The sequence below is a fragment of the Hypanus sabinus genome, chromosome 12, assembly GCF_030144855.1.
Source record: "Hypanus sabinus isolate sHypSab1 chromosome 12, sHypSab1.hap1, whole genome shotgun sequence".
In the NCBI taxonomy this organism is placed as follows: Eukaryota; Metazoa; Chordata; class Chondrichthyes; order Myliobatiformes; family Dasyatidae; genus Hypanus; species Hypanus sabinus.
In genome coordinates this window covers 53,177,708-53,203,783 of record NC_082717.1, presented here as the reverse complement: position 1 = coordinate 53,203,783, position 26,076 = coordinate 53,177,708, and the positions used below count along the sequence as shown (strand labels likewise).

The following is a 26,076-nucleotide window of genomic DNA, read 5'->3' as shown; positions in this document are numbered from 1 at the left end:
ATTGTATTGAAAGGATAGGCAGGAAGGTAGACGGGCAGTAGTTGCTCTCTTGGTAAAAAATTAAATCAAAGAGATGATATACGGTCAGAAGGTGTTGAATCATCACGGACAGGGCTAAGGAACTACAAGGGTAAAAAGACCACGATGGGAGTTGTATATACTTCCCCAAACAATAGTAAGGATGTGGCCTTCAAATTCCAATGGAAGATAGAAAATGCATGCCAAAGGACAATGATAAAATGGTCATGGCAGATTTCAATATGCAGGTAGATTGGAAGAATCAGGTTGGTGCTGGATTCCGGGGAGGAGTGGTGGTGGGGCGGGGGGGATTTCTAGAGTGCCTATGAAATGGCTTTTTAGAGCAGTTTACAGTTGAGCCCACGAGAGGATGAATTATTCTGGATTGGGGGTTGTGCAATGAACCAGAATTGATTAGGGAATTTAAGGTAAAAGGAACCTTGGGGAAAAGTGATCATAATATGATTAAATTCACCCTGAAATTTGAGAAGGAGAATAGCTAAAGTCAGTATTACAGTGGAGTAAAGGGAATTACGGAGGCATGAGAGAAGAGTTGGCCAGAATTCATTGGAAAAGAACACTGGTAAGGATGGCTGCAGAACAGCAATGGCTGGAATTTCTGGAAGCAATTTGGAAGGCAATAGATATATATATCTGAACGAGGAAGAAGTATTCCAAATGCAAGATGACACAATTGTGGCTGACAAGGGAAATCAAAGCCAAAGGGAGGGCATATAATGGAGCAAAAATTAGTGGGAAGTTAGAGGATTGGGAAACTTTTATAAAAACCAACAGAAGGCAACTAAGAAAGTCATTAAGAAGATAAAGATGCAATATGAAAATAAGCTAGCCAATAATATTAAATGGGATAAAAAGGTTCTCCAGATACATAAAGTGTAAAAGAGAGGTGAGAGTAGATTATCGGACCACTAGAAAGTGATGCTGGAGAGGCAGTAATGGTGAATGAACTGAATAAGTATTTTGCATCAATCTTCACTGTGGAAGACACTAGAAGAATGGTAAAAATTCCAGGTGTCAGGACCATGAAGTTACCATAATTAGAGAGAAGGTTCTTGGGAAACTGAAAGGTCTGAAGATGGATAAGTCACCTGAACCAGATGGTGTACACCCCAGAGTTCTGAGAGAGGTAGTGGAGGCATCAGTAATGATCTTTCAAGAATCACTAGATTTTGGAATGGTTCTGGAAGGCTGGAAAATGCAAATATCACTCCACTCTTCAAGAAGGGAGAAAGGCAGAAGACAGGAAACTCTTGGCTAGTTAGTCTGACCTCAGTGGTTGGGAAGATGTTGGAGTTGATTATTAAGGATGAGATCTGAGGGTACTTGGAGGCACATAATAAATTAGGCCATAGTCAGCATGGTTTCTCAAGGGAAAATCTTGCCTGATAAATTTTTTGGAATTCTTTGAAGAAATAACAAGCAGGATAGACAAAGGAGAATCAGTGGATGTTGTGTACTTGGATTTTCAGAAGGCCTTTGATAAGGTGCCAGACATGATGCTGCTTAACAAGCCACAATCCCATGGTATTACAGGAAAGAGTCTAGCGTGGATAAAGCAGTGGCTAATTGGCAGGAGGCGAAGAGTGGGAATAAGGGAGCCTTTTCTGATTGGCTGCCGGTGACGAGTGGTGTTCCACAGGGGTCTGTGTTGGGACTGATTCTTTTTACATTATATGTCAATGATTTGAATGATGGAATTGATGGCTTTGTTGCAAAGTTTCCAGACAATATGAAGACAGGTGAAGGAGCAAGTAATTTAGGGGAAGTAGAGAGGCTATGGAAGGACTGGGATAATGGGCAAGAAATGGCGGATGGAATACAGTATCAGGAAGTGTATGGTCATGCACTCTGGTAGAAGAAATGAGAGTTGACTATTTATAAATGGAAAGAAAATACGAAAAACTGATACTCAAAGGGACCTGGGAGTCCTTGTGTAGGAACCCCTAAAGGTTAATTTGCAGGTTGAGTCTATGTTGAGGAAGGCAAATGCAATGCTAGCTTTCATTTCAAGAGGACTAGAATATAAAAGCAAGGATGTAATGTTGAAACTTTATAAAGCACTGCTGAGGCCTCATTTGGAGTATTGTGAGTAGGTTTGGGCCTCTTATCTCAGAAAGGATGTGCTGAAACTACAGAGAGTTCCAAGGAGGTTTACGAAAATGATTCCAGAATTGAATGGTTTGCCATATGAAAAATGTTTGATGGCTCTGGGCCTGTATTAGAATTCAGAAGAATGAGGGGTAACCTCATTGAAACCTATCGAATGGCGATAGAGTGAATGTGGAGAGAATGTTTCCTATGATGGGAGAGTCTTAGATCAGAAGACACAGTCTCAGAATAGAGGGGTATTCTTTTGGAACAGAGATGAGGAAGACCTTCTTTAGCCAGAGAGTGGTGAATCTGTGAAGTTCTTTGCCACAGGCAGCTCCGGAGGCCAAGACTGTATATTTAAGGCAGAGGTTGAAAGATTCTTGATTGATCAGGATACATAGGGATAAAGGGAGAAGGCAGGAGATTGGGACTGATGGAAATATATTGGAGCATTTTCATTTTCATTAAATTGAGTTGAATAGTTATGATTCTTGATCATTGTTTGCTTTATAGAGTACTATGCAAAAGCTAATTCTTAAAGAGTTACGTAGAGAAAGCCAGGAATTGTATGATTTAAAAAGTAATGAGTTAATTCAGGGGTACGAATGATATTTATAAATACTTTGAATTGCATGCATGTAAATAGAATTTTCTTGGTCCCTTTGAGTTGCCAGAATTACATATTTGGAGGTCACAAAAAAAAATTCAAAAATATATTAAGTTTGTGAATATATCTTTTCAATTTTAGCTGGCAATATCTGCTGTGGCTGGCATCATGAAGCAGTTAAAGAGACCTCACAAAAAAATAGAGATTGATCCATATGCAATTAGTAAGTAGTTTTGTTCTTTGATTACTTCCTTGTTGCCATTTATGTTTTAAAGTTTTTACTGAAGAGATTCTTCAAAATAAATCTTTAAACAAGTTGTCTATTTTAACTTGGAGAGCACAGGTGCACATATGTCCTGAACATTCAGAAAACCCCAGCCTTGTCTTTTTTTTTACTTACGTCATTGATCTTTGACAATAAAGATTGTGATAGGTTTTTTTAGAATTTGCTGCAATTTGTCAGAAGACCTAAAATAGCACCATTTTTGAAAAGAAATAAAATTTATTATACAGCTGAATTAATATTTCAAATATTACCTTGCGAATATGCGAAGCCTCCCTCTCTCTTAACAGCAGCACAGTTCATAGGGTCCCTTCTGGACCCATTTTTCCCAAACTAGGGTGACCCCTAACAAGATGTTGTCTTTGGATGCATTGAAATGTATATTTAAGAAAAAACATCCATTTTACCTTCACCTTTCCAATCAAGAGCTGTTGACATTTCAGCATTTATGCAAAGGTACTATTTAACTCAGATAATAAACCATACTGCCAAACCTGGCCCACTACCAGACTCATCACTATGTCCAGACTTCCTTGTGACACAGAAAATTGATGAGTTGGCCCTCTATGCCAGTGTAATGAAGTGAGCTCCAAGATGTGATTAGGCTTCGTGTATTGTATCCTGTGACCTACCTCTAGTACTTTAGCCTTTCCCAGCTTACCACCAGTAGAAGATTTTGAACTGTTTTTACATGTCTCTGATAAACATTAAAAATGATTTAAGTAGTTAAGAATATAAAGTAACTTAAGCAGTTACCTTCACTAAACTATCTCCAGGAGTCACCATTCACTCTAAGGATCATTCTGGTCCTCTTGCTTGGCTCCTCAGCATATCAGTGCTTCACTACTTGGCTTCAATCTGATTTCCAGATCTTATACGTGCACATTTGATTGAAGGCTGAGACCTGCAAGTGACTGAACAGTTGATCACATACCACCCCTTCAGATCTGCCGGCTGTCAATTAGCACATTGATATCCTCCCTCCCTCTCTATTTCTTGGTGTTGTTTTTAGATTTCAACTATTTATATCAACAGTCTCTTTCAGAATCAGGTTTATTCTCACTCTCTTATATGATGTGAAGTTTGTTGTTTTCTGGCAGCAGTAAAGTGCAAAGGCAAAATAAATTGGGGAAAAAAGAAAAATGCGGTAGTGTTGAAGAATTGGATGTCAGAAGGGAAGAAGCTGCTTCTGAAGGGTGCTACACCACCTCTCTGACGGTAGTAATGCAAAGAGGGCTTATCCCAGATGCCTCTGTGCATTGGCAGGATTTCCAGAATTCACACCCAAAAAATCCTTTGATTTATTTACAGGTATTTTACCAAAGATACTTAAACATTTTTTTATTGACTATTTCAGATTTTTATTTAGTTTTACAAAGTCCGTTGAAAACATTGACAAGATGTTTTGGAAGTTGATCATACAATAAAGTTAGAAGTAAGATAGGACATGTCAGGTTGGAATAAAGATGGTCTATCTACCTGGCCATCTGTCACCCTTGATGGTTGTTCGATACATTTGTACAGTTATTGATGATTGCAGTGATCAGTCTCTTACATTTTTATAAGAGCCTGTTTGTCAAAACAACTTGTGTAGCTTGAGTATGAATTCTGTAACTACTTCACACTATTAAATGTGGGATGCATCATACGTCAAAGTCCTAATCACTAGTCATTACTTTTGTTTCTCCTTTCCATTTATATACACTAATGAAAGTCTGAAACATGTAATTGTGATCTTTTATTTTGTGTCTCTCATAAATAGTGTTTGTTTACTGTCCACCTCCTGACTAGATGGATCAAGACCACCAATAATCCAGCCAGGAGATAGGCTTGATAATCAGTGGCTTCATTATAATAGCTCTAATTTGCCAAAGACCAAGGAAGAATGGGAAGCCTGCTTGTTTGTGGAAAAGACACACTGGGGGTACTATACCTGGCCTCGGTAAGTAGAGAGTTAAGTTTGGTGTTTTGTGTTCCTGAAAGTAGTTATGAGTGTGTTTTCTATTTGAGTATTGAAAGCTATATGCTTTATGAAGTTAAATAATTTTGCTTTACATTATTTAAAAGTTTAAAATACTTCCTTACTATCCGATTATAAATTCAGAACACTTCAAAATCCAGCAGAGCTTTGCTTAGCTAGTGTATTGTTAATCTAGCAAATGTTCTGTGGTTGATGATGTTTCTGTACAAGAGCGTGTTATAGCAAAAGAGTCTTTTTTTTAAAAAAAACCTAAAAATCTGGTGTTTTTTCATAATTAGAAAGATGCTTATTTATGCTCCACTGGATCAACAGCCTAAGTTAGGAAGGAGTAAAGAAGAAATGTCAGAGGTGAGGAAGTAACTACTATTTATAAATGTTTTCCAATATTCAATTTGCATCAACTGACCAGCCTACAATGAACAAATTTAATCTGGAGACGTGATTCAGCAAGGACGTGTACACAGTAATAATAATTGATGGCCAAAGCTAGTATATTAACTGAACAAAAGTAATAACCAAAATTTTAAATTTTATAAATACCTGTTGTACAATTACTTGATGATCAGAATGTTCTGATTTCTTTTTGAAGGGGTTTCAAAAAGAGCTGAATGAAGGGATATTTTATTAAGTTATTCTATATAGAATTTTGCAACATGTTTCACAAAATTTCATGTGTTCACTTTCAAAGGTGCAATTATATTTCCTTTCCTACATTGAGAATTAATGATTGAGGATAGTCAGTTAGATAGTTATATTGTGATAAGATGCACGAATAAATGTCCTTTCACACAAAATTAAAAGTAATTCAAAGCATAAAAAAGATGGTAACCAAACTTTATGTAAATTGTGATGGATCGCACTCTATCAGTCACTTTGTAACTAGATTATGGTAAATAATTTTCCCAGCAGTGTCATCTTGGATCACGCTAAAATTTACTGTTGGGCATTATTGTGAATTTATGCTGTAACATAAAAATAATAGTTCATTTCAAGTAAACACTATTAAAAAGTATGTAATCCAGATGAAAATGAATATTCTTTCTCCCCTTTCTTGCTTTCTTCTACGGGGTCCCAGAACAGATTTCTGAGGCACACCACTGGTGACTAACCTCCATGCAGAATATGACCTTCCTACAACCACTCTTTGCCTTCTGTGGGCAAGCCGGTTCTGGAACCACAGAGCAATTACCCCTTAAATCACATGCCCTCTTACTTTCTCAATAAGCCTTGCATGGGGTACCTTGTCAAATGCCTTGCTGAAATCTATATACACTACATCTACTACTATACCTTTATCAGTGTGTTTAGTCACATCCTCAAAAAATTCAGCCAGGCTTGTAAGGCACGACCTACCTATCACAGAACCATGCTGAGTATTCCTAATCATATTATACCTCTCCAAATGTTCATAAATCCTGCCTCTCAGGATCTTCTCCATTAACTTACCAACCACTGAAGAAAGACTCACTGGTCCATAATTTCCTGGGCTATCTCTATAATTCCCTTTCTTGAATAATGGCGCAACATCCGCAACCCTCCAATCCTCTGGAACCTCTCCTGTCTCCATTGATGATTTGCAGTTCACTTTCCTAAATGCATGTGACTATTTCATTAATATTGCTTAAATATGTTGATGACTTCAGTTTTGAAGGCTGAAGGAACAGCTGCCAGCATCTAAAAAGAAAAGTATTTAATTAAGACATTTCTAGTTGGTTTTGGGCAGTTTCTTTTTGAGGTCAGGATTGTGTGCTGTAATTTCAGTGCTGGTTTGTATGTTAACAGCATAAGTGATTGGTCACTTCTAAAATTTCTATCTTGCATCTATCCATCCTCATACAAACTGCTTTTTCTATGCAGTAGTTTAATTTTCTGTGCAGTATTTTTTTTCTAGTGTCTAGAAAGTAGTAATGCATTTTCCTCAGATATTACAGTTGAAGGCAATTTATTAGGAATATTCTGTGAGAGGTATTTTAACTGCACAATATATTCAGGAGACCAGAATTTAAATATATTTATATTTAAGTACATTTTGTTAAATACTGTTAATTGTTACATCAAGATCTACCATCTTGTGTTTTTACTTTGAGCTTGTACTGTAGCTGAACCTTGTTTGAAAATTTTGTACTGGAAGCAAGTCAACTGTTAATTGAATGTAGCTTGTATCCTTTGCTTAGTCATGCTTATTTCTTCTATACTTTCATAATCAATAACCTTTGAACATCTTTCTTATAGGCAGAGCAAATAATTTATGATCATTTCTCTGATGTACACTTCGTAGAGAAATTGATAAAATTTTTATCCTTGGAAGACCGAAAGGGAAGGGACAAGTTTAATCCACGCAGGTTTTGCCTGTTCAAGGTAAATGATCTTACTATTTATTAATATAAATGAGTAAGTCTCAAGCATCATCTTACATGCGTTTATATTTGCCATAAGTAATTTCCAATAATCAAGCAGAATTGTGTTTTTGAGAAGTTTCTCATCAGAACAATAAGAGCATGAGGAACATAAGAAATAGGAGCAGGAGTCGGCCATCCGGCCCATTGGGCCTGCTCTGCCATTCAATAAGATCATGGCTGATCTGACCATGGACTCATCTCCACCTACCTGCCTTTTCCCCATAACCCTTAAGTCGCCTACTATGTAAAAAAAACTATCTAACTGTATCTTAAATATATTTAGTGAAGAAACTTCAACTGCTTCCCTGGGCAGAGAATTCCACAGATTCAGCACTCTGGGGGAAAAATAGTTTTTCTTCATCTCCGTCCTAAATCTTTTCCCCTGAATTTTGAGGCAATGTCCCCTAGTTCTAGTCTCACCTACCAGTGGAAACAACTTTTCTACTATCTTATCTATCCCTTTCAAAATTTTGTATGTTTCCATAAGATCCCCTCTCATTCATCTGAATTCCAGAGAGTATAGTCCAGGCGACTCAATCGCTCCTCATAGGTTAACCCCTTCATGTCTGGAATCAACCTGGTGAACCTCCTCTGCACTGCTCCAAAGCCAGTATATCCTTCCTCATGTATGGAGACCAGAACAGCACACAGTACTCCAGGTGCAGCCTCACCAGTACCCTGTATAGTTGCACCATGACCTCCCTGCTCTTGAATTCAATCCCTCTAGCAGTGAAGGCCAACATTCCGTTTGCCTCCTTAATAACCTGTTGTAACTGCAAGCCAACTTTTTGCGATTCATGCACATGCACTCTCGACTCCCTCTGCACAACAGCATGCTGCAATCTTTCACCATTTAAATAATAATAATCTGTTCTTCTATTATTCCTTCCAAAATGGGTGATCTTGCATTTACCAATGTTGTATTCCATCTGCCAGACTTTGGCCCACTCACTTAACCTATCTATATCCCTCTGCGGACTCTCCACATCCTCTGTACAATTTGCTTTTCCACTCAGTTTAGTGTCATCATCAAATTTTGCTATGTTACACTCACTCCCCTCTTCCAAGTCATCAATGTAAGTGGTAAGCATCCGTGGGCCCAGCACCGACCCCTGCGGCACCCCTCTCAGCACTGACTGCCAACCGGAGAAACACCCATTTATACCAACTCTCTGCCTTCTATTAGTTAACCAATTCACTATCCATGCCAATACACTTCTTCCGACTCCATGCATCCGTATCTTATTTATAAGTCTCTTGTGCAGCTCCTTATCGAATGCCTTCTGGAAATCCAAGTATATGACATCCACCTGTTCCCCTCTATCTACTGCACTCATTATGTCCTCAAAGAACTCCTGTAAATTTGTCAAACAGGACCTGCCCTTTCTGAATCCATGCTGCATCTGTCTAATGGAACCACTCCTTTCTAAATGTTTCGCTACTTTTTCCTTAATGACAGCTTCAAGCATTTTCCCAACTACAGATGTTAAGCTAACTGGCCTATAGTTGCCCGTCTTTTGCCTACATCCCTTTTTAAAAAGTGGCATGACATTTGCTGTCTTCCAATCCTTTGGGACCTGCCCAGAATCGAGAGAGTTTTGATAAATGATCACCAACTGCTAATTCCCTCAGCACCCTGGGTGCATTCAATCAGGACCAGGGGACTTATCTACCTTCAGGCCCTCTAGTTTGCTCATCAGTGTCTCTTTAGTGACAGTGATTTTATCGAGGTCCTCACCTCCCATTTCGTCCATAACATCCTTCTTTGCCATATTAGACATGTCCTCCACTGTGAAGACCAACACAAAATAGTCGTTCAATGCCTCAGCCATTTCCTCATCACCAAATATCAATTTTCCCTTCTTGTGAAAGGGACCTACGTTGGCTATAGCCACCGTCTTCCACATTATATACTTATAAAAACTTTTTCTATCTGTTTTTATATTTTGTGCTAATTTACTTTCATAATTTTCCTTTCCTTATTTCTTGTTTAGTTGTTCTTTGTTGCTTTTTAAAGTTTTCCCAATCCTCCAGTCTCCCACTACTCTTTGCGACTTTGTACACATGAGCTTTTAATTTGATAATATCTTTTATTTCCTTAGTTATCAAAGGCTGGCTCTCCCCACACTTACCGTCTGTACTTTTGACTGGAATATTCTTTTGTTGAGCACTGTGAAAAATCTCTGTGAAAGTATTCCACTGTTCCTCAACTGTCCGACCAAATAACCTGTGCTCCCAATCCACATTAGCCAACTCCTCCCTCATCCTGTTGTATTCTCTTGTTCAAGCATATTACACTAGTTTTAGATCTATTTAATTCTCCATCTGTATGCAAAATTCAATCGTACTATGATCATTCTTTCCGAGAGGATCCCTGACCACAAGAACATTAATCTTACTGTCTCATTGCACAGGACCAGATCTAAGATAGTATTTTCCCTTGTAGGTTCACTAACATGCTGCTCAAGAAAGCCATCACAGATGCATTCTATGAAGTCCTCAAGACTTCCTTGACTAACCTGATTCACCCAATTTGTTATATTTTGCCTAAAATTGTATTTGAAAAATCAATTATTGCAAAAGCTGCACTAAGAATGATATTAGCAATTTTTTGAGTAAATAACTTCCATTAATCTAACCCCCTGGGTCGCCTCAGTCTCGCTCAGCTCGTTCTCGTCCAGGGGGAGCAGGCTTCGGCCCCTCCAAACTGGGTAATCAGCTGGTGTGGATGCTGTGTGATGTCCCCGCCTCGCCCAAAAAAACAGACAGTAACCAAGGTTACTATAACTAAGTGATTAATAATGATACGGTATATATGAAGAGAAAAAATAAAGAAAAGGTGCCAAACTTATCAAAGTCCAAACCACTTCGTGTACAACCGTTGGAGCTCAATTACTGAAGTCTTCTGGCCATCATTTGATCCCCTCCGAACTCCTCGACTCGCAGCTCAGGACCCTCCGAGTGGTCAACCAAGCACATCTAGCTTCATCCCCCCTCCTCGGAGTACCTCCTGGCCTCGGACCCCCGCTTGGGGTCCGTTCCTCGCCCAGCTTACAGCATTGCGTCCTCTCTCTCGACCCCCTCGTGCCGATCTGCCCAAAAGCCCGTCAACAAAAGCTTACAGACTCAGAAGAAAGAACATTAATCCCCATTTGGTTTACAAAGGAATACAATTCTCGTTATCAGTAAATTTTAACCCAAAACAAGCTTCCAGCACTCTCTCCCAACAAAGAAGCATTCCTGCTAGTTAACAAAACAAAAAAAACCTTTTGATTACATACACTGTAACAAAGAAAAAAGAAGAAACCCCCTCTACACTAAATAATTTTTGTGATCTCGGAATGTGCAAAACAGTTAGCAAGTTACCTGAAGATACCGCATTATACAGAATATACTAATTAGCAGTGAAATAAATAAAAAGATTGTTTGAGTAATACACACAAAATGCTGGAGGAACTGGTCAGACAGCATCTATGGAAAGGAATAAAGAGTCAACTAAGACCCTTTCAGACCAAGACCCTTATTGGGAGATCAAATGTTGGATTTCTGGCATCTGCAGAATCTCTTGTGTTTAAAATTGTTTCGAGTGATGGTTCAGTGAAAGCTGTTGGCCAGAGAGTGGGAAGATTAGGTTCTTAAAAAACAAAATGATGATGTATTCTCATTCTGAAGACAATCCATTGGCTTGGGCAGTTTTTGCTTGGAGTTGCACTGAAAGTCGACCCAGATAATGCACTTAAGTCTTTGAGATTGAGCTTGATCCCATGTCTTTCTCAGGAAGGGAGAGATGCCAGTGTATCGTGGTTAACTTCTGAATTTTTTGCATTTTACATTTATAATTTTGAATTTCATAGTGTCCACTGTTAAAACTACCTGGATTAAAACATTTGAGTCTGTAATCAGGAAATGGCTTTGTCATATCTAGATGCATGTTTTAAAGTGAGTAATGGATATTAGCAGTGTGGTGGTATAGCAGTTGGTGTACTGTTGTCCCAGCAATGCGGGTTCAATTCTGCCACTCTGTGTAAGGACTTTGTATATTCTCCCCATGTTGTGTGCGCGTTTCCTTCAAGTGTTCCCATTTCCTCTCATGTTGAAAAGATGTACGCATTGCTAAGTTAATTAGGCACATGGGGTAATTGGGCTGGAAGGACATGTTAATGTGCTGTATCACTAAATAAATAAAATAAAGTAAATTTCTGATTGTGGAGCTGAGATGCTTCATTGAAAATTGAGGAGGTGGTACAGGAGCCTTTGGTCACACACTACCAGGTTCAGGGACAGGTATTACCCTTCAACCATCAGGCTCCTGAACCAGTATCAATGACATCGCCCATCGCAACTCTGAATGGAGCAGCACAGTAGCGTAGTGGTTCGCACAGTGTTTTACAGTACCAGTGACCCAGGTTCAATTCTGCCACTATCTGTAAGGAATTTGTACATTTTCTCTGTAACAGTGTGGGTTTCCTCCGGGTGCTCCAGTTTCCTCCCACAGTCCAAAGACTTAGTGGATGGTAGGTTAATTGGTCATTGTAAATTGTCCTATAATTAGGCTAGACAGCCTATTCCAGGCTTTATCTCAATAAATAATCAATTCCTCAACCTACAGATTCACTTTCATGACCCTTTGCGACTCCTGTTCTCAGTATTACTTATGTATTTCTTTGCTAGGTTGCATATGTAACCCCCTGGGTCGCCTCAGGCTTGCTCAGCTCATTTCGTCTAGGGGGAGCAGCCTTCGGCCCCGCCAAACTGGGTAATCAGCTGGTGTGGATGCTGTGTGATGTCCCCGCCTCACCCAAAAACAGACAGCACACCATATGCGATTAAATGAGTACAATTTATAAAGGTTACTATAACTAAGTGATTAATAACGATACAGTATATATGAAGAGAAAATTAAAGAAAAGGCGCCAAACTTATCAAAGTCCAAACCACTTCGTGCACAGCCGTTGGAGCTCAATTTCTGAAGTCTTCTGGCCACCATTCGATCCCCTCCGAACTCCTCGACTCGCAGCTCAGGACCCTCCGAACTCCTCGGACTCTCCAAACAGCTCAGGACCCTCTGAGTGGTCAACCAAGCACATCTAGCTTCATTCCCCCCCCTCCTCGGAGAATCTCCCGGCCTCGGACCCCCCTTTGGGGTCCGATCCTCGCCCAGCTTAGAGCATTGCGTCCTCTCTGTCGACCCCCTCGCGCCGATCTGCCCAAAAGCCCGTCAACAAAAGCTTACAGACTCAGAAGAAAGAACATTAATCCCCATTTGGTTTACAAAGGAATACCATTCTCGGTATCAGTAAATTAGCATTCCTGCTAGTTAACAAAAAGAAACCCTTTCCCAACAGTAACAAAGAAAAAAGAAGAAACCCCCTTTACACATAGTTTGTCTTTTGTTTCAGTCTTTGTGTATAGTTTTTCTATTGCGTTTGTCAGTTCTACTGAGAGTCCCCACAAGAAAATGTACTTTGATAATAAATTTACTTTGGATTTTGGAATTTTCTGTGAACCATTGGAGACAAAGTGAGTGGTTTTGCCTGAGCATCATTGCCCATGGTTACTAAATTCAACCACCAATGTTTGATTAAAAATGGGAAGTTTATTGCATATATTGTGTTTACATATGCCATCTGTGTATGCTTGCCTGTGTGCGGTTTAATCCTTTCCTTTTCTGGGTTGTCACTTATTTCAGTGTAGGTTTTATTCACACCTCCCTGTTCCTCCATACTCTTTACTCATATTCTGTTTATTTATCTAAAGTGTGGCTGTTATTGTGTAGTGTTCTGAATGTATGATCACTCAAATTATAGCAGAATATTCTGTACATTAATACTTAAGTGAATGGAGTAGAAGTTTTTAGGATATTTTCACACCACAGTGGCTCCTTTGGCACTAGTCACTTTAACATTTTTGAAAAAGTTTCCATCTCTATGAGTGAATAGATTTGGCTCCGATTCTAACTTTCATAGAACCATAGAACACTACAGCACAGAAAAGAGACCATTCGGCACTTCTAGTCTGTGCCGAAGCTTTATTCCCCTAGTCCCATTGACCTGCACCCAGTCCATAACCTCCAGATCTCTCCCCTCCATGTATCTATCCAATTTATTCTTAAAATATATGTGAGCCTGCGTTTACCGCGTCAGATGGCAGCTCGTTCCACACTCCCACCATTCTGAGTGAAGAAGTTTCCCCTAAACCTTTCCCCTTTCATCCTAAAGCCATGTCCTCTCGTATTTATCTCTCCTAATCTAAGTGGAAAAAGCCTGCTCACATTTACTCTGTCAATGCCCCTCATAATTTTGTAAACCTCTTTCAAATCCCCCCTCATTCTCCTACTCTCCAAGGAATAATGTCCTAACCTGTTCAATCAGGACCTGATGAAGGGTCTCGGCCCAAAACGTTGACAGCGCTTCTCCCTATAGATGCTGCCTGGCCTGCTGTGTTCCACCAGCATTCTGTGTGTGTTGTTTGAATTTCCAGAATCTGCAGATTTCCTCGTATTTGCTCAGCCAATTTCTAATCCAGTTTACAACCTCTCCATGGATACCTAGTGTCTGAACCTTCTGAACTAACCTCCCATGTGGGATCTTGTCAAGGTGCTTACTAAAGTCCATGTAGACAATATCCACAGCCTTTCCTTCATCTACTTTCTTGGTAACCTCTTTGAAAAACTCTGCAAGATTTGTTAAACATGATCTACCACACACAAAGCCATGCTGACTATCCTTAATCAGCCCTTGGGTGTCCAAATACTTGTATATCCGATCTCTCATAACACCTTCCAATAATTTACCTACTACTGCAGTCAGGCTTACCGACCTGTAATTACCTGGTTTACTTTTGGAGCCTTTTTTAAACAACGGAATGACATGAGCTACCTTCCAATCCTCTGGCACCGCACCCGTGTCTAAGGACATTTTAAATACTTCTGCCAGGGCCCCTGTAATTTCTACACTAGTCTCTCTCAAGGTCCGAGAAAATGTCATGTCATGCCCGGAGAATTTATCTACCTTTACTCGCTGTAAGGCAGCAAGCACCTCCTCCTATTTATTCTCTATATGTTCCATGACACTACTGCTTGTTTCCCTTCCTTCCATATACGCTATGCCAATCTTCCAGTGAAGACCATGGCTTACATGTTTAGACTATGAAAGTAGAGCCAGAGCTCCACTGCCTGAAATCACAACAACTGTGCAGTCCTTCTCCTGAGACCTGTCGAATTGATCTGAAACCATTTTCTGATGTATTAGCTTTTATAATGGATGTTTCAGGACTATGACTGAATCCTTGTGTTTTCCATTTTTGACATCACTGTCAGTGTCCATTGATTCTGAATGTTCAGACTTTGGTCAAAAACATATTTATGATGGTGAGGAAATGAAATACTTTCTTGCTATGCAGAACAATCTGTCAGCATGAGGGGATGAATTAACAACTGCTAAATTTCATACATTCTATATGGATTCCACAGACTTTAAAGGAGCTAATATAACCCAACCATTTAAGAAAATAAGGAGAAAGAAAATGAGGCAACACAGACCAGTTCGTCTAACATAAGTCGCTGGGAAAATAGTATTACATATTATTAAATTATTCTCACAGGAAGCATAGAGAAAAAAATATACAAATAACATCCTTCTTGGAATTTTGCAGTAGTATTCAAGGAAGCTCAACCAATAGACAGTAATTATCATTAACTACCTGACCAGTACTTTTCCTGCATGAAATTAATATAAGAACATAGCACATTCGTGTTTACTTCCACCATTCCTGGTCCACTAGTCAGAAAGATCTTTGACCTATTGTCTCCATATCATCTTCCTGCATTAACCTATTATATCATTTAATTCCTGTAACATGTGAAGGTGTTAGCCTTGATCAAGTCTCCACAGCTGTCTAGAAAGCATTCAAAGAATTCCGTCTTCTTATTAAAGAAATTTCTTCTCTCTACTATTCTGTTAGTCAATCCCTGGTTGTTGAATACTGAGCCAAGTTTATACAGTAACTTGATAAATAGAAAGATAGAAAACCTACAGCACAATACAGGCCCTTCGGCCCCCAAAGTTGTGCCGAACATGTCCTTACCTTAGAAATTACTAGGCTTACCCACAGCCCTCTATTTTTCTAAGCTCCATGTACTTATCCAAAAGTCTCTTAAAAGATCCTATTGTATCTGCCTCTACCACCATTTGCCGGCAGCCCATTCCACGCACTCACCACTGTCTGCGTAAAACACTTGCCCCTGACATCTACTCTGTGCCTACTCCCTAGCACCTTAAACCTGTGTCCTCTTGTGGCAACCATTTCAGCCCTGGGGAAAAAGTCTCTGACTATCCACATGATCAATACCTCTCATCAATATATACACCTCTGTTAGTCACCTCTCATCCTCCGTCGCTCCAAGGAGAAAAGGCCAAGATCACTCAACCTGTTTTCATAAGGCATGCTCCCCAATCCAAGCAACATCCTTGTAAATCTCCTCTGCACCCTTTCTATGGCTTCCACATCCTTCCTGTAGTGAGGCGACCAGAACTGAGCATAGTACTCCCAAGTGGGGTCTGACCAGGGTCCTATATATCTGCAACTTGGCAGCTTTATTAAGGTCCTTTAGAATTCTGTCCATTTCCTTGAGATAACTTGCCATTTTTTATAAAGTTCAAGTGAGATCAAACAAAGAAATTTCAATAGTTCTTTAAGTTGCATTTTGAATATTATTGATATGTTTTTGTTCATTTTTTCATGCTAGGGTTTGTTCAGAAACTTTGACACAGCCTTTTTACCAGTTTTAAAACCACATTTAGAACGTCTCGTCTCAGATTCTCATGAAAGTGCTCAACGTTGTGGAGCTGAAATCATTGCAGGATTGATACGAGGTTCCAAACACTGGTATCATGAAAAGGTAATACCATTGGTTTCATGCTCTGCATACTAAAACAATTTAAAATAAGGGAAATATTTGCATGTTGCCGCAGAATTAGATTTGCTGGTCAGAGTAGTACATTTTTTTTGTTAAAACAAACTTTCTGTTCTGGTTTGTATCTAAAATACAATTTGTCTTCAACCCATTTGTAATGAGGAAAAGTTAAGTCTTGAATTGTGTTGCATATATGTTTGAAGACAAATTATATAAATTTGACTGCCATTTGAAGTGTTCATATGTTCATACTGGTTCACTGGTTCCAGATATTTCAAAGAGCAAAACGAGAATGATTTCTATTTCTTATGCCAGCTGTTTTCCAGCTAATCAAGCTTGCCTGCCAAATAAATTGATTGACTTGTACCAATTAAGTTGTGTTTATGATTCATCTATGGCTTAAAAGTAAGATTCCTCTATCCCTGTAAAGTCATAATTTTTCAAAGTAAGCTTAAGTATCTTTTAAAGAATGAATTGAAATCTTATTTCCATGAGTGTTTTAACATTTAATATAGATAATAGTAATGATAATGATGGATTTGAGTTATTTGCACATTTGAAGCATGGGTAATTTTCATGATGGTTTAGGATGGCAGATTTGAAATTTCATTTTGGGTATTAATGTTAAGATTAAGTCTCTTTTAAATGCCAATTTATTGAACTAACGTTAAATTATTTTCTGGTTTTTTAGGTAGAGCAACTGTGGGAAACCCTCTCTCCCCTTCTTCGAACTGCTTTGTCCAGCATCACAGTGGAGACTTACAATGACTGGGGAACATGCATTGCCACAGCTTGTGTAAGAAATAAAGACAAATAATTGAACTGGGCTACACTATAGTTGCATGCTTCCAAATATAACATTTTCATTTGTTTTACTAATTTACCTCATTTATGCGATAAATCATCTCTATCAAAATTCTACTTTGTGCATGTTAAAATGAGTTTGTAACTGTAAAATGAAACAGATAAAACTGTAAGAATTGTATTTATGCATACTCTGAAACATTAGTTTTGTAAGTAACCATCCCTATTGACTTTAATTATTAAGTTTACATATCCCTTACAATATTGTACAAATACTTGAAAATGTTCTGTATGAATTTATAAATCCCCTAACAAAGATCATTCTTATATATGGGCTCTTAGTTTTAGTTAATGATTCAAAAGTATATTAGTCTTTATTTTACAAAGAAAGTCGTCTGAATTGAATTAGTTTAAAAGGCACTGCATTTATTTACTGTGTTCATATCATCAAAAGCTTACTAAATATTTTCAACGTAATAAAAGGCAATCAAGCAGTCAATTCACAGAAAAATATTGGGGTTTTTAGAGATGAATGTTGGTCAGGATACCAGGAGAATATCTTGCTCTTTTCAAAAATAAATGCCATGAAATCTTTTGCAATGTTTGAATTTATTTATTTAGGAGAGCAGGGACCCCCGTAAATTGCACTGGCTTTTTGACTTGCTAATGGATGCCCCATTGAGTGGGGAAGGAGGATCATTTGGAGATGCATGGTAAGTGATTCATCACTTTATAACTAAGTAGTTTTATTCTTCTGAAAACTAAGTTAATAGAGTCATACAACATAAAAATAGGGTGTATGTCAACTATCAAGTACCTATCTCTACTAATGTCATTTACCTGCACTTGGTCTGTAGTCTATTATGTTGTAGTGATACAAGTGTTTGTCCAGGTGTCTCTTAAATGTTGTTATGGTTCCTGCCTCCTTCACAGGCAGTATGTTTCACATTGTTACCAAGAAAAAAATCTGCCTCCGATCTCCTCTAAACTTCTTGCTCCTCTGGTTTTGGATACCACTGCTTTGGGGAGAAGTTTCTTACTAGCTACCATATCTCTGCCTGTCACAAGTTTGTATACCTCTATATCAGGATCCCATTCTGTTATTTTTCTTCCTGGGGAAAAAAAAGAAACTTGAATAAATGCTGGAAGAAAGAAGATAAAAGTAAAGAGAAGTTGGTAAATAGAAATAGGTGATAACAAGAAGTTGTAACAAAATATTTGAGAGAACAAAATAACTTGACAGGGCAAAGGCAAGGCAAATAGAGGTCATTATTTGCAATTGTAAGATCATCCATTTTGGAACCAAGTAACAGTGAGAAACTGTAGGGTGGAAAAGAGATTTGGTAGTTATCAAAATCTTTGGACAAAGAAAAATAGACATTCAAATACAGTACCTTGAAATGCTCTTGGGAGGAGTAGCCTTGATTACCCTCTTTCTGAAGTTTCATGATGGATACTTACTCAGGATAGCTGTATAAACCTTTGATTGGGTTCAATGCAGCTTCTCCATAACTACAGCCAAAGAGGAGGATTGTCATTTTCAACTTAAAATGGAACTCTTGAAATGATACTACAAGTAAAGCATGCCATTTTAATTTGAAAACACTTGTGTTCTTGACTCACAAGTGCATGGACTTTGTCAGCATCTACAGTGATTTCAAATGTCTTCCTCATGCCATTCTCCTGGCTTGCATAATCCTTTCCTCAGCTATCTATGCTGGCAAAAGCTTGCAGAGAAAAAGTCTGTTCAATGCAGCATGATTCTTTAGGCATCTTGATGATTTATCCTTCAGTATGCTAGGTTCTGTTTGGTGAAGCCTGGGCATCTCATCTTCTCTGAGTATAGGAGGTTGTGGAAAGGAGCACGCTACTTAAACCATAAAAAAAAATTCAATAAAATGGGTGTATCATCAAATGAACATTATCTTCTTGTTAAAATTATCTCAAAAGGGAGAAAAATCAATTTTTCTACAGAGTGCTGTAGAAATTAAGGCCAATCTTTTTCTCTCCCTGCTTCCCCTCATACCTCTGAGCCCTGTATGAGTAAGGATATTGGAATTTTCAATAATAACATAGATTTGTATCAGATAATCAAATTGATAGATATTGGGCAAAGGTGGGAAAATGTGTTGAATGTAGAGAAGACTCACCCTAATGCAAAGGTGGATCAGTCTTAAGGGGTTGCTTGACTGTGCTTCCAAACAGTGTACTTAATTTCAAACACATCTGTTGAGGCACTAATCCTCCCTCTCGCCCCACCCCCATTTAGTCTCAACCTGAATCAGAAATTTTGTGATATTGCCATGCAATTCAAAAAGTGGAATTGCCTCGATTCATACATCTTAATAAATGGATGTTTTGTGTGTTAACTTAAAAAATTGAAATTTCACTTCTGTAGAAAAACTTATGGGATGCCAGAGCATTTCAGCCTTGCCAGCTGCTATTGTGTGTGTATTCAAAACTATAGCTTAACATCATAATACTCCATACCTGTCTGTGAATACATCTCATAAATCTGAAGTGCTTCTGATAATAAAACAAAACATCAGTATTTGAAGAGACTCGTTCAAATCTTCATTAAAGTTTGTTTTTAACAATGTTGGTTTGGTGGTGTAAAATGTTAGCTTACAGATTGGATGTGCTATCTGATGATATAATGCAACTTCTAGCTGCTTATTACCATCTGAGCAGACTATAATGTCATGAAGTATTTATTGACAATGAGGAAATTACCAGCCATTTGGAGAGCACAGCACAGAATAGAAAGATATCCTTTTAGAACAGAGATGAGGAAGAATTTCTTTAGTTCATTACCACAGACAGCGATGGAGGTCAAGTCATTGGGTATATTTAAAGCCAGAGCTTGATAGGTTCTTGTTTAGTAAGGGTGACAAATGTCATGGGGAGAACACAAGAGGATGGAGTTCAGAGGGAAAATTAATCAGCCGTGATCGAATGGCAGAGCAGACTTAATGAGCCAAATTGCCTAATTCTGCTTATGTGTCGTATGGTCTTTTCTGGTCATTTGTAACTTTGCAGTGCACACAGCAGTAGGTCACCTACTCTATTCCTGGTAATAGGGCTTTGTTATACTTAAATATGATAGGGTAGAGAACAAAGAGATTATATGGCAGAGAGTATTTTCTAAAGGATTCAATGCTTGTAATATTGGAAAGGTAATTTTAGGTCTAAATCCCTTCAAACAAAGCACGTACTGATATGAAATGTTTGCTTTTGAGTTTTGATAAAAGGGAAGATTTTCTTCCCTTGAAATGATAAGAGGGTGATTTCTGATGTCTCCAGTGTCTTGGAACCCAGTACAGGTCAGCATGGCTGTTGGTAAGAAGGTGGCTAATGTGTTTATGATATAGCCAATAAGAATTTTGTACAACCGTACTGATAAGAAACTTAAGTTACTTTCACCTTCTTTGGCAGGGAAAAATTATCTGATTACCTACCAGCTTGCTCCAAATGTGAATTTGATATATAAACAAAGCTGCCTACTTTGTCATTCAGAAATCTGTGCAATGAGTACATGTGGGTACCTGTTTATTGGTCAGTATTTGAAATGTAAACACAGAATATGCAAAAGAAGGTAGCAAAGTAGGCTGTTACCTATGTCTAACCTCTGCTGAAATGATCCAAAACTCATTCCACTGCCTTTACTCCATTCTTTGCAGATATGTACTCCTCTACTTTAAATGCTTATTGTTTCATGACTTTGATTTGTTTTGGTTTAGTGGAAGGGTCTTAAGAATGATTGCATTTGAATTTGTGCTATTTTCCTTCACTGTTTCAAGGAAATTACATGTGTCATCTGTGTGTTTCTCTCTGCTAATCCATCTAAATCGACTTTTACCCCATTTCTTTGGTATCCTGCATTTGCCGACAAAAATAACAAAATTGATCACTCCCTGATGTTTTGGGCTACTAATCTAAAAGTGCTCAAATCTCTTTGAATCAAGTAGACCAACACTACTGAAATTGAAGATTAAAAATAATAATAAACAAAACATAATAATTCATAAAACTAATTTTATTAATATTTGATGTACTACAAAAAGTTTTTGTGGACTCAGTAATATAATCCATTGAAGTGCTGTTAGTGCAATTCCAAATTTCTTGCAAAACCTCTGAAGGATAAAATAACTAAGTATCTTAAACTCAGTGTTCCTTTGCATGTCTAGTAAGCTGAATCACTGAAGGTCATTTAATCATTTGCCAGATTCCCCCATCATTGTCATGTTATCATTGGTTATGCTTATCTGAAAATTATGCTCCCAGTATTCCGACAATCTGTAATGAGGCGAATAAAAATAGATCTTGCTTCTGAATTTGAAGAAGGCAACATTCTCTGCTTTTGTAACCAGATATGGATCCCCATGTCTGCAGGAGGTGTACACATTTGCAAAAGTAATGGCAAAGGCACTGGAAGAAGTACTAGCAGCGTAAATACTTCCATATCAGGTGGGCTTTGTTCAAACAGATATTCTGAACTGCTCTCTCTATCCTTAACTGAGGCATTCCATGCATTTGGATTGAAGACTCTGCTTAGGAATCTTAATATGGAGTACTGTGTTTAATAAAGATGTGCTTGTCAGCAGGATTGAATGACTAAAAAATTTTGATTATGCTTTGAAAAATTACTTTAAAGCTCTCTTGAAGTATTTATTTAAACCCATTGTATCCAAATTGCAACTTGTTTGACAAAATACTGAATAGCACAAAAGCCTGCAGAAAACCTCAATGCCTAGGGGATGTAGGAATAGAAATAATGATAAATGACTGAGAAAGACATTCTGAGTAAAAAGGTGGGTTACAATAACAGGGTTCAGATAATCCAAATTAGAATGTTCAGCCAGTCTGGCATAATTTAATTATAAATCTATAAAATGTAAATATCCTACTCTAGTTCATTCAGGAGTATAATATTGATTTAAGTTTCTATTAATAACATGGTTCGAAGAGATGCAGTTCATTTCATAGTATGAAACTGAATATTTGTTATCTACAGATCTCACTCATTTTCAAATATTTTTTGAGAAACAGCAGCAGCTGAATGTACTGTGAAAAACAGTTGGTTCTAAATTATGGAATGAATATGTTAATAGTAAGAAATTGTAAAAGTACTGCTTTCACAATTTCTGATCTAAAAAGGGATTCTCGAAATATAGAATGAGCTAAACTGTTTGCACGCAAATTACTAATTTACTCTGAACTGTAAACTAGATTTTAGACTATTATTGTGACAGTCCGCTATGTGCACAATGTAGCGCATCTAATTCTCTTCTTCACAGATTTTCAATAATGATTGAAATTATCTCTGCTGGATAATTTTTAAGACTAACTTTGAAAATACTATGGTTTCTTAATTTGTAATTTGAATAATAAAATTGGAAAAAATAGAGTATGTCTTAAATTGTTTTGCTATGTGTTATCAGCCTCCGGTTCATTTTCACGTACAAAAGAAATGTAGTTGTCATGTGGTTTGTTTGAGATTTTAATGTCATTTTTGCACAATCATTTGTTTGGCTTACCTTCATGGATTTCTAATTTGCTGTTTTCTTAAATTCAGATAGTTAGAGAAATTGTTGCAAACATACAGAAAGCAAGCTTCATTTAGCTTCTTTCCATATAATTCTGTTTAATTTGAGATGTGGATATAACAGACACAAGTTAAAGCCCATGGCTAAAGTTGTATTCAGAATGTCGCTTATCCTTGAATTACGAATTTAAAATCTGGATGCTATTTAGATGCATGTTCCTTTGTGATTCTAGTTAGTTGAAAACAATTTAATTTGCATAAGCCTCTGTCTTTTAGTTCTATATTCCTGGAGTAATAGAGAATTAGGAGTGGAGAGGTCAATGATTAAATCACAGCAGTTGTTTTGTTTATTTGTCCTTTCTACATCTTGAAGTTGTTGAGCAGTTAATGAATAGGATATTTGCCAAACCATATAAAGACAAGAAGGAAGCCATTCAATCTGTTGGGTTTGAGACCTTTCCCAGCAGATCAATCTTATCAGTTGCAAACCTTCAATCTCATTTCCCTGTATCCATACAACTCTCGTACATATCCACCAACTCCCCTTTGGTTCTTTTTTCCATTGCCGTTCACTTAGGGTGATTTACAATAGTTCATTATCTTCAGAGTATGTCATTAAATAGTAGGATGAATCTGAGCATTAATCAGGCATTTGAGGTATTGAGTGCTGCCATAAGCAAGCAAGAAACAGCATGCCCCAACGCCTTTCAAATCATAGCTGGAGACTTCTATCAGGCTTATTTGAAGAATTCTCTGTCCGATTATCATCAACATATAACCTGCACCATCAGGAATCCCAATACATTTGAACACTGCTGTACTATGATTAGGAATGACTACTGTTCCATGCCAAGAGCACATTTCAGGAAATCTGATTACTTGGCTATCCTCCTGTAACCTGTGTACAGGCAGAGGTTAAAGTGTCAGGCTTCAGAGATGTGGATAACAGAGGTGTTCAAAGGCTCATCAGAGAATCTGGATGAATACACCATAGTTGTCATGGACTTTATAAAAGCAGTCGTGGGTGAGTGTGTCCTGCCAAAATCATTCAGTGTCTTCCCCAATCAAAAACTCTGGAGGAGCCATGATATCTGCAAGCTGTTGAGGGCAAGATCAGTGACATTCAGGTCTGGTGACCTTATAAGATTCAAGAGGTCAGGTATGATCTTGGGAAAGCCATCTAGCATGCAAATTGATAATACTGGACCAAACTGAATCACTGAAGTTGACAGCTGTGACAGAGCTTGGCTGCCATTACTTCTTATAAAGTGAAACCAAGCGACATAGGTGACAGCATAGTTTCACTCCCAGATGAGCTCAATGCCTTCTATGCTTGTTTTGACTATCAATACATGGAGGAACCAAGGAAAGCATCTGGCCTGGATGGGGTACCTGCCGAGTACTAAAGACCTGTGCTGATCAACTGGCTGAAGTGTTCACTGATCTCTTTAAGCTCTCACTTTGGCAGTCTGAGGTACCTGCCTCAATGGCTACCTTCCAGTAACACTTACATCCACTGTGATAAAGTGCTTTGAAAGGTTAGTGATGAAACATATTAATTCCTCCCTGAGAAGCAACTTGGATCCATTCTAATTTGCCTACTGTCACAACAGGTCTGCAGCAGATGTCATTTCATTGGCTCTTCACTCTACCCTAGAACATTCTGACAGAGAAGATGCATATATCAGGATGCTCTTCATTGACTACAGCTTGGCATCCAGTTCTATCACCACCTCAAAACTTCAATACCTAGGCTTCAATACCTCCTTGTGCAATTGGATACTCAATTTCCTCACTTGGAAATCCCCAGTCAGTTTGGATTGGCAAAACATCTCCTCCATGAGCGCCACCAGCACAGATGCACCAAAAGGCAGTGTGCTTAGCCCCCTGCTCCACTCCGTTTATACTTGAGGCTAAGCAGAGCTCCAATGACATATTTAAGTTTGCTGACGACACCACTGTCAGGCCGAATCAAAGGTGGTGAGAATCAGCATATACAGGTGAGAGAGCGAGCCAGAAGTCTTATGAGTCAGTCCTCATTGGGGGCATCAAAGGTGGAGAGGATCAGCAACTTTAAATCCTCAGTGTTATCATTGGACTCTTCATCTCATATTCTCTATTTATTACTTTTTTCTTTTTTCCTTTTATTTTCAGTTTGTTGTCTTTTGTTGTGTGTCCATCCTGTTGGGCACAGTCTTTATAGACAATAGACAGTAGGTGCAGGAGTAGGCCATTTGGCCCTTCTAGCCAGCACCTTTCATTGATTGTTTTGTGTTTCTTGCATTTACTGTGTGTGCCTGCCAGAAGATGAATACCAGGGTTGTATATGATGACATGTGTACTTTGATAAATTTGCTTTGAACTTTGAACCTGGAGAAAACCAACATTGTCACAGATTCTACTTAAGGTCAGGATCAAACCTGGGTCCCTGGAGCTGCAATTCCCCACTGATCCTATGCTGGGTGTTCTCTTGTAATTTTCCCAATTGACATTTCCTGCATGAAATCAGAATGGAGTCAGGCATATAAATAGCAATGTGACCTTGATTTTAATGTTGGTAAACATGCATAGAGAATACAGACACAAGCAGACTCCAGTAGGAGATGAAGACAAAGTTCAGGGAATTTTGTCAGTTGGTCAAATACAAGGGGATTCAACCCTTGAGCCTTTATAGTTTATGCAATCAAATCTGAACGATACAGGTATTGTTCTAATGGTAAACCTTGATGACTAGCATTTTTATGCACAGAGTCCCAGCATTTCCCTTCCCTCCTCATTTCACTGTTACCAGATAAGCAGTATTCATGAAAAGCAATCATAAATATGTGAGGGAGAATATGCCCGTTAAAGGTAATCAAAACTAATATTAATGTTCTTTTGTCTTGATATACTAAGAAATGAAAGTTTATCAGCTCATACTCTTTGTCTTCTGTTGCTAGCCGACTATACATTTTGCAGGGTGGTTTGGCTCAACAAGAGTGGAGAGTACCTGAATTGATGCATAGACTCCTTGAATACCTTGAGCCTAAACTCACACAGGTCTATAAAAATGTGCGAGAAAGGATAGGAAGGTGAGTGCTTTTAAATAGGAGTTTTAAAAATGTTACAGTATCCTATTATACAAAGTTGTGACTTGGAATTAAATTATTCTAGATCTATATTGGAATATTATATGAGTTTGAAATGTACCTCCTTATACAGCTATATCTTTTTCTTCTCCTTTTCTTTAAAACTTCTTCCTTTTGTCTCGTATCTCCCATTACATTTTTTTTCCTTTTTAGTGCCTTCTTGAGTATTTTTGGCCTGTTTTTGCCTGTTTATGTGTGAGGAACATACTAAATTGAAAGATCCGGTGCTTTTCGTAATCCACTGATTTCAAACTTTATGAAACCCATTAAATAGCTGTAACAAAC

The 26,076-nt window shown here is 38.1% G+C and overlaps 1 protein-coding gene across 3 annotated transcripts in view; it reads left to right on the top strand.

The window, feature by feature from the left end:
- LOC132402877 (proteasome activator complex subunit 4-like) overlaps window positions 1-26,076 on the top strand; it is a 130,775-nt gene that overhangs the window by 84,583 nt on the left and 20,116 nt on the right. For all 3 annotated transcript variants that reach the window (XR_009515117.1, XM_059985925.1, XM_059985924.1), the window contains 8 exons: window positions 2,879-2,960; window positions 4,812-4,962; window positions 5,280-5,349; window positions 7,234-7,359; window positions 16,147-16,299; window positions 17,006-17,110; window positions 17,740-17,831; window positions 25,603-25,734. Coding sequence is in view for 2 of the 3 variants with exons in the window: in XM_059985925.1 (XP_059841908.1) it covers window positions 2,879-2,960; window positions 4,812-4,962; window positions 5,280-5,349; window positions 7,234-7,359; window positions 16,147-16,299; window positions 17,006-17,110; window positions 17,740-17,831; window positions 25,603-25,734 (911 nt within the window). In the remaining variant the exon portion in view is untranslated. The remainder of the gene's footprint in view (window positions 1-2,878; window positions 2,961-4,811; window positions 4,963-5,279; window positions 5,350-7,233; window positions 7,360-16,146; window positions 16,300-17,005; window positions 17,111-17,739; window positions 17,832-25,602; window positions 25,735-26,076) is intronic.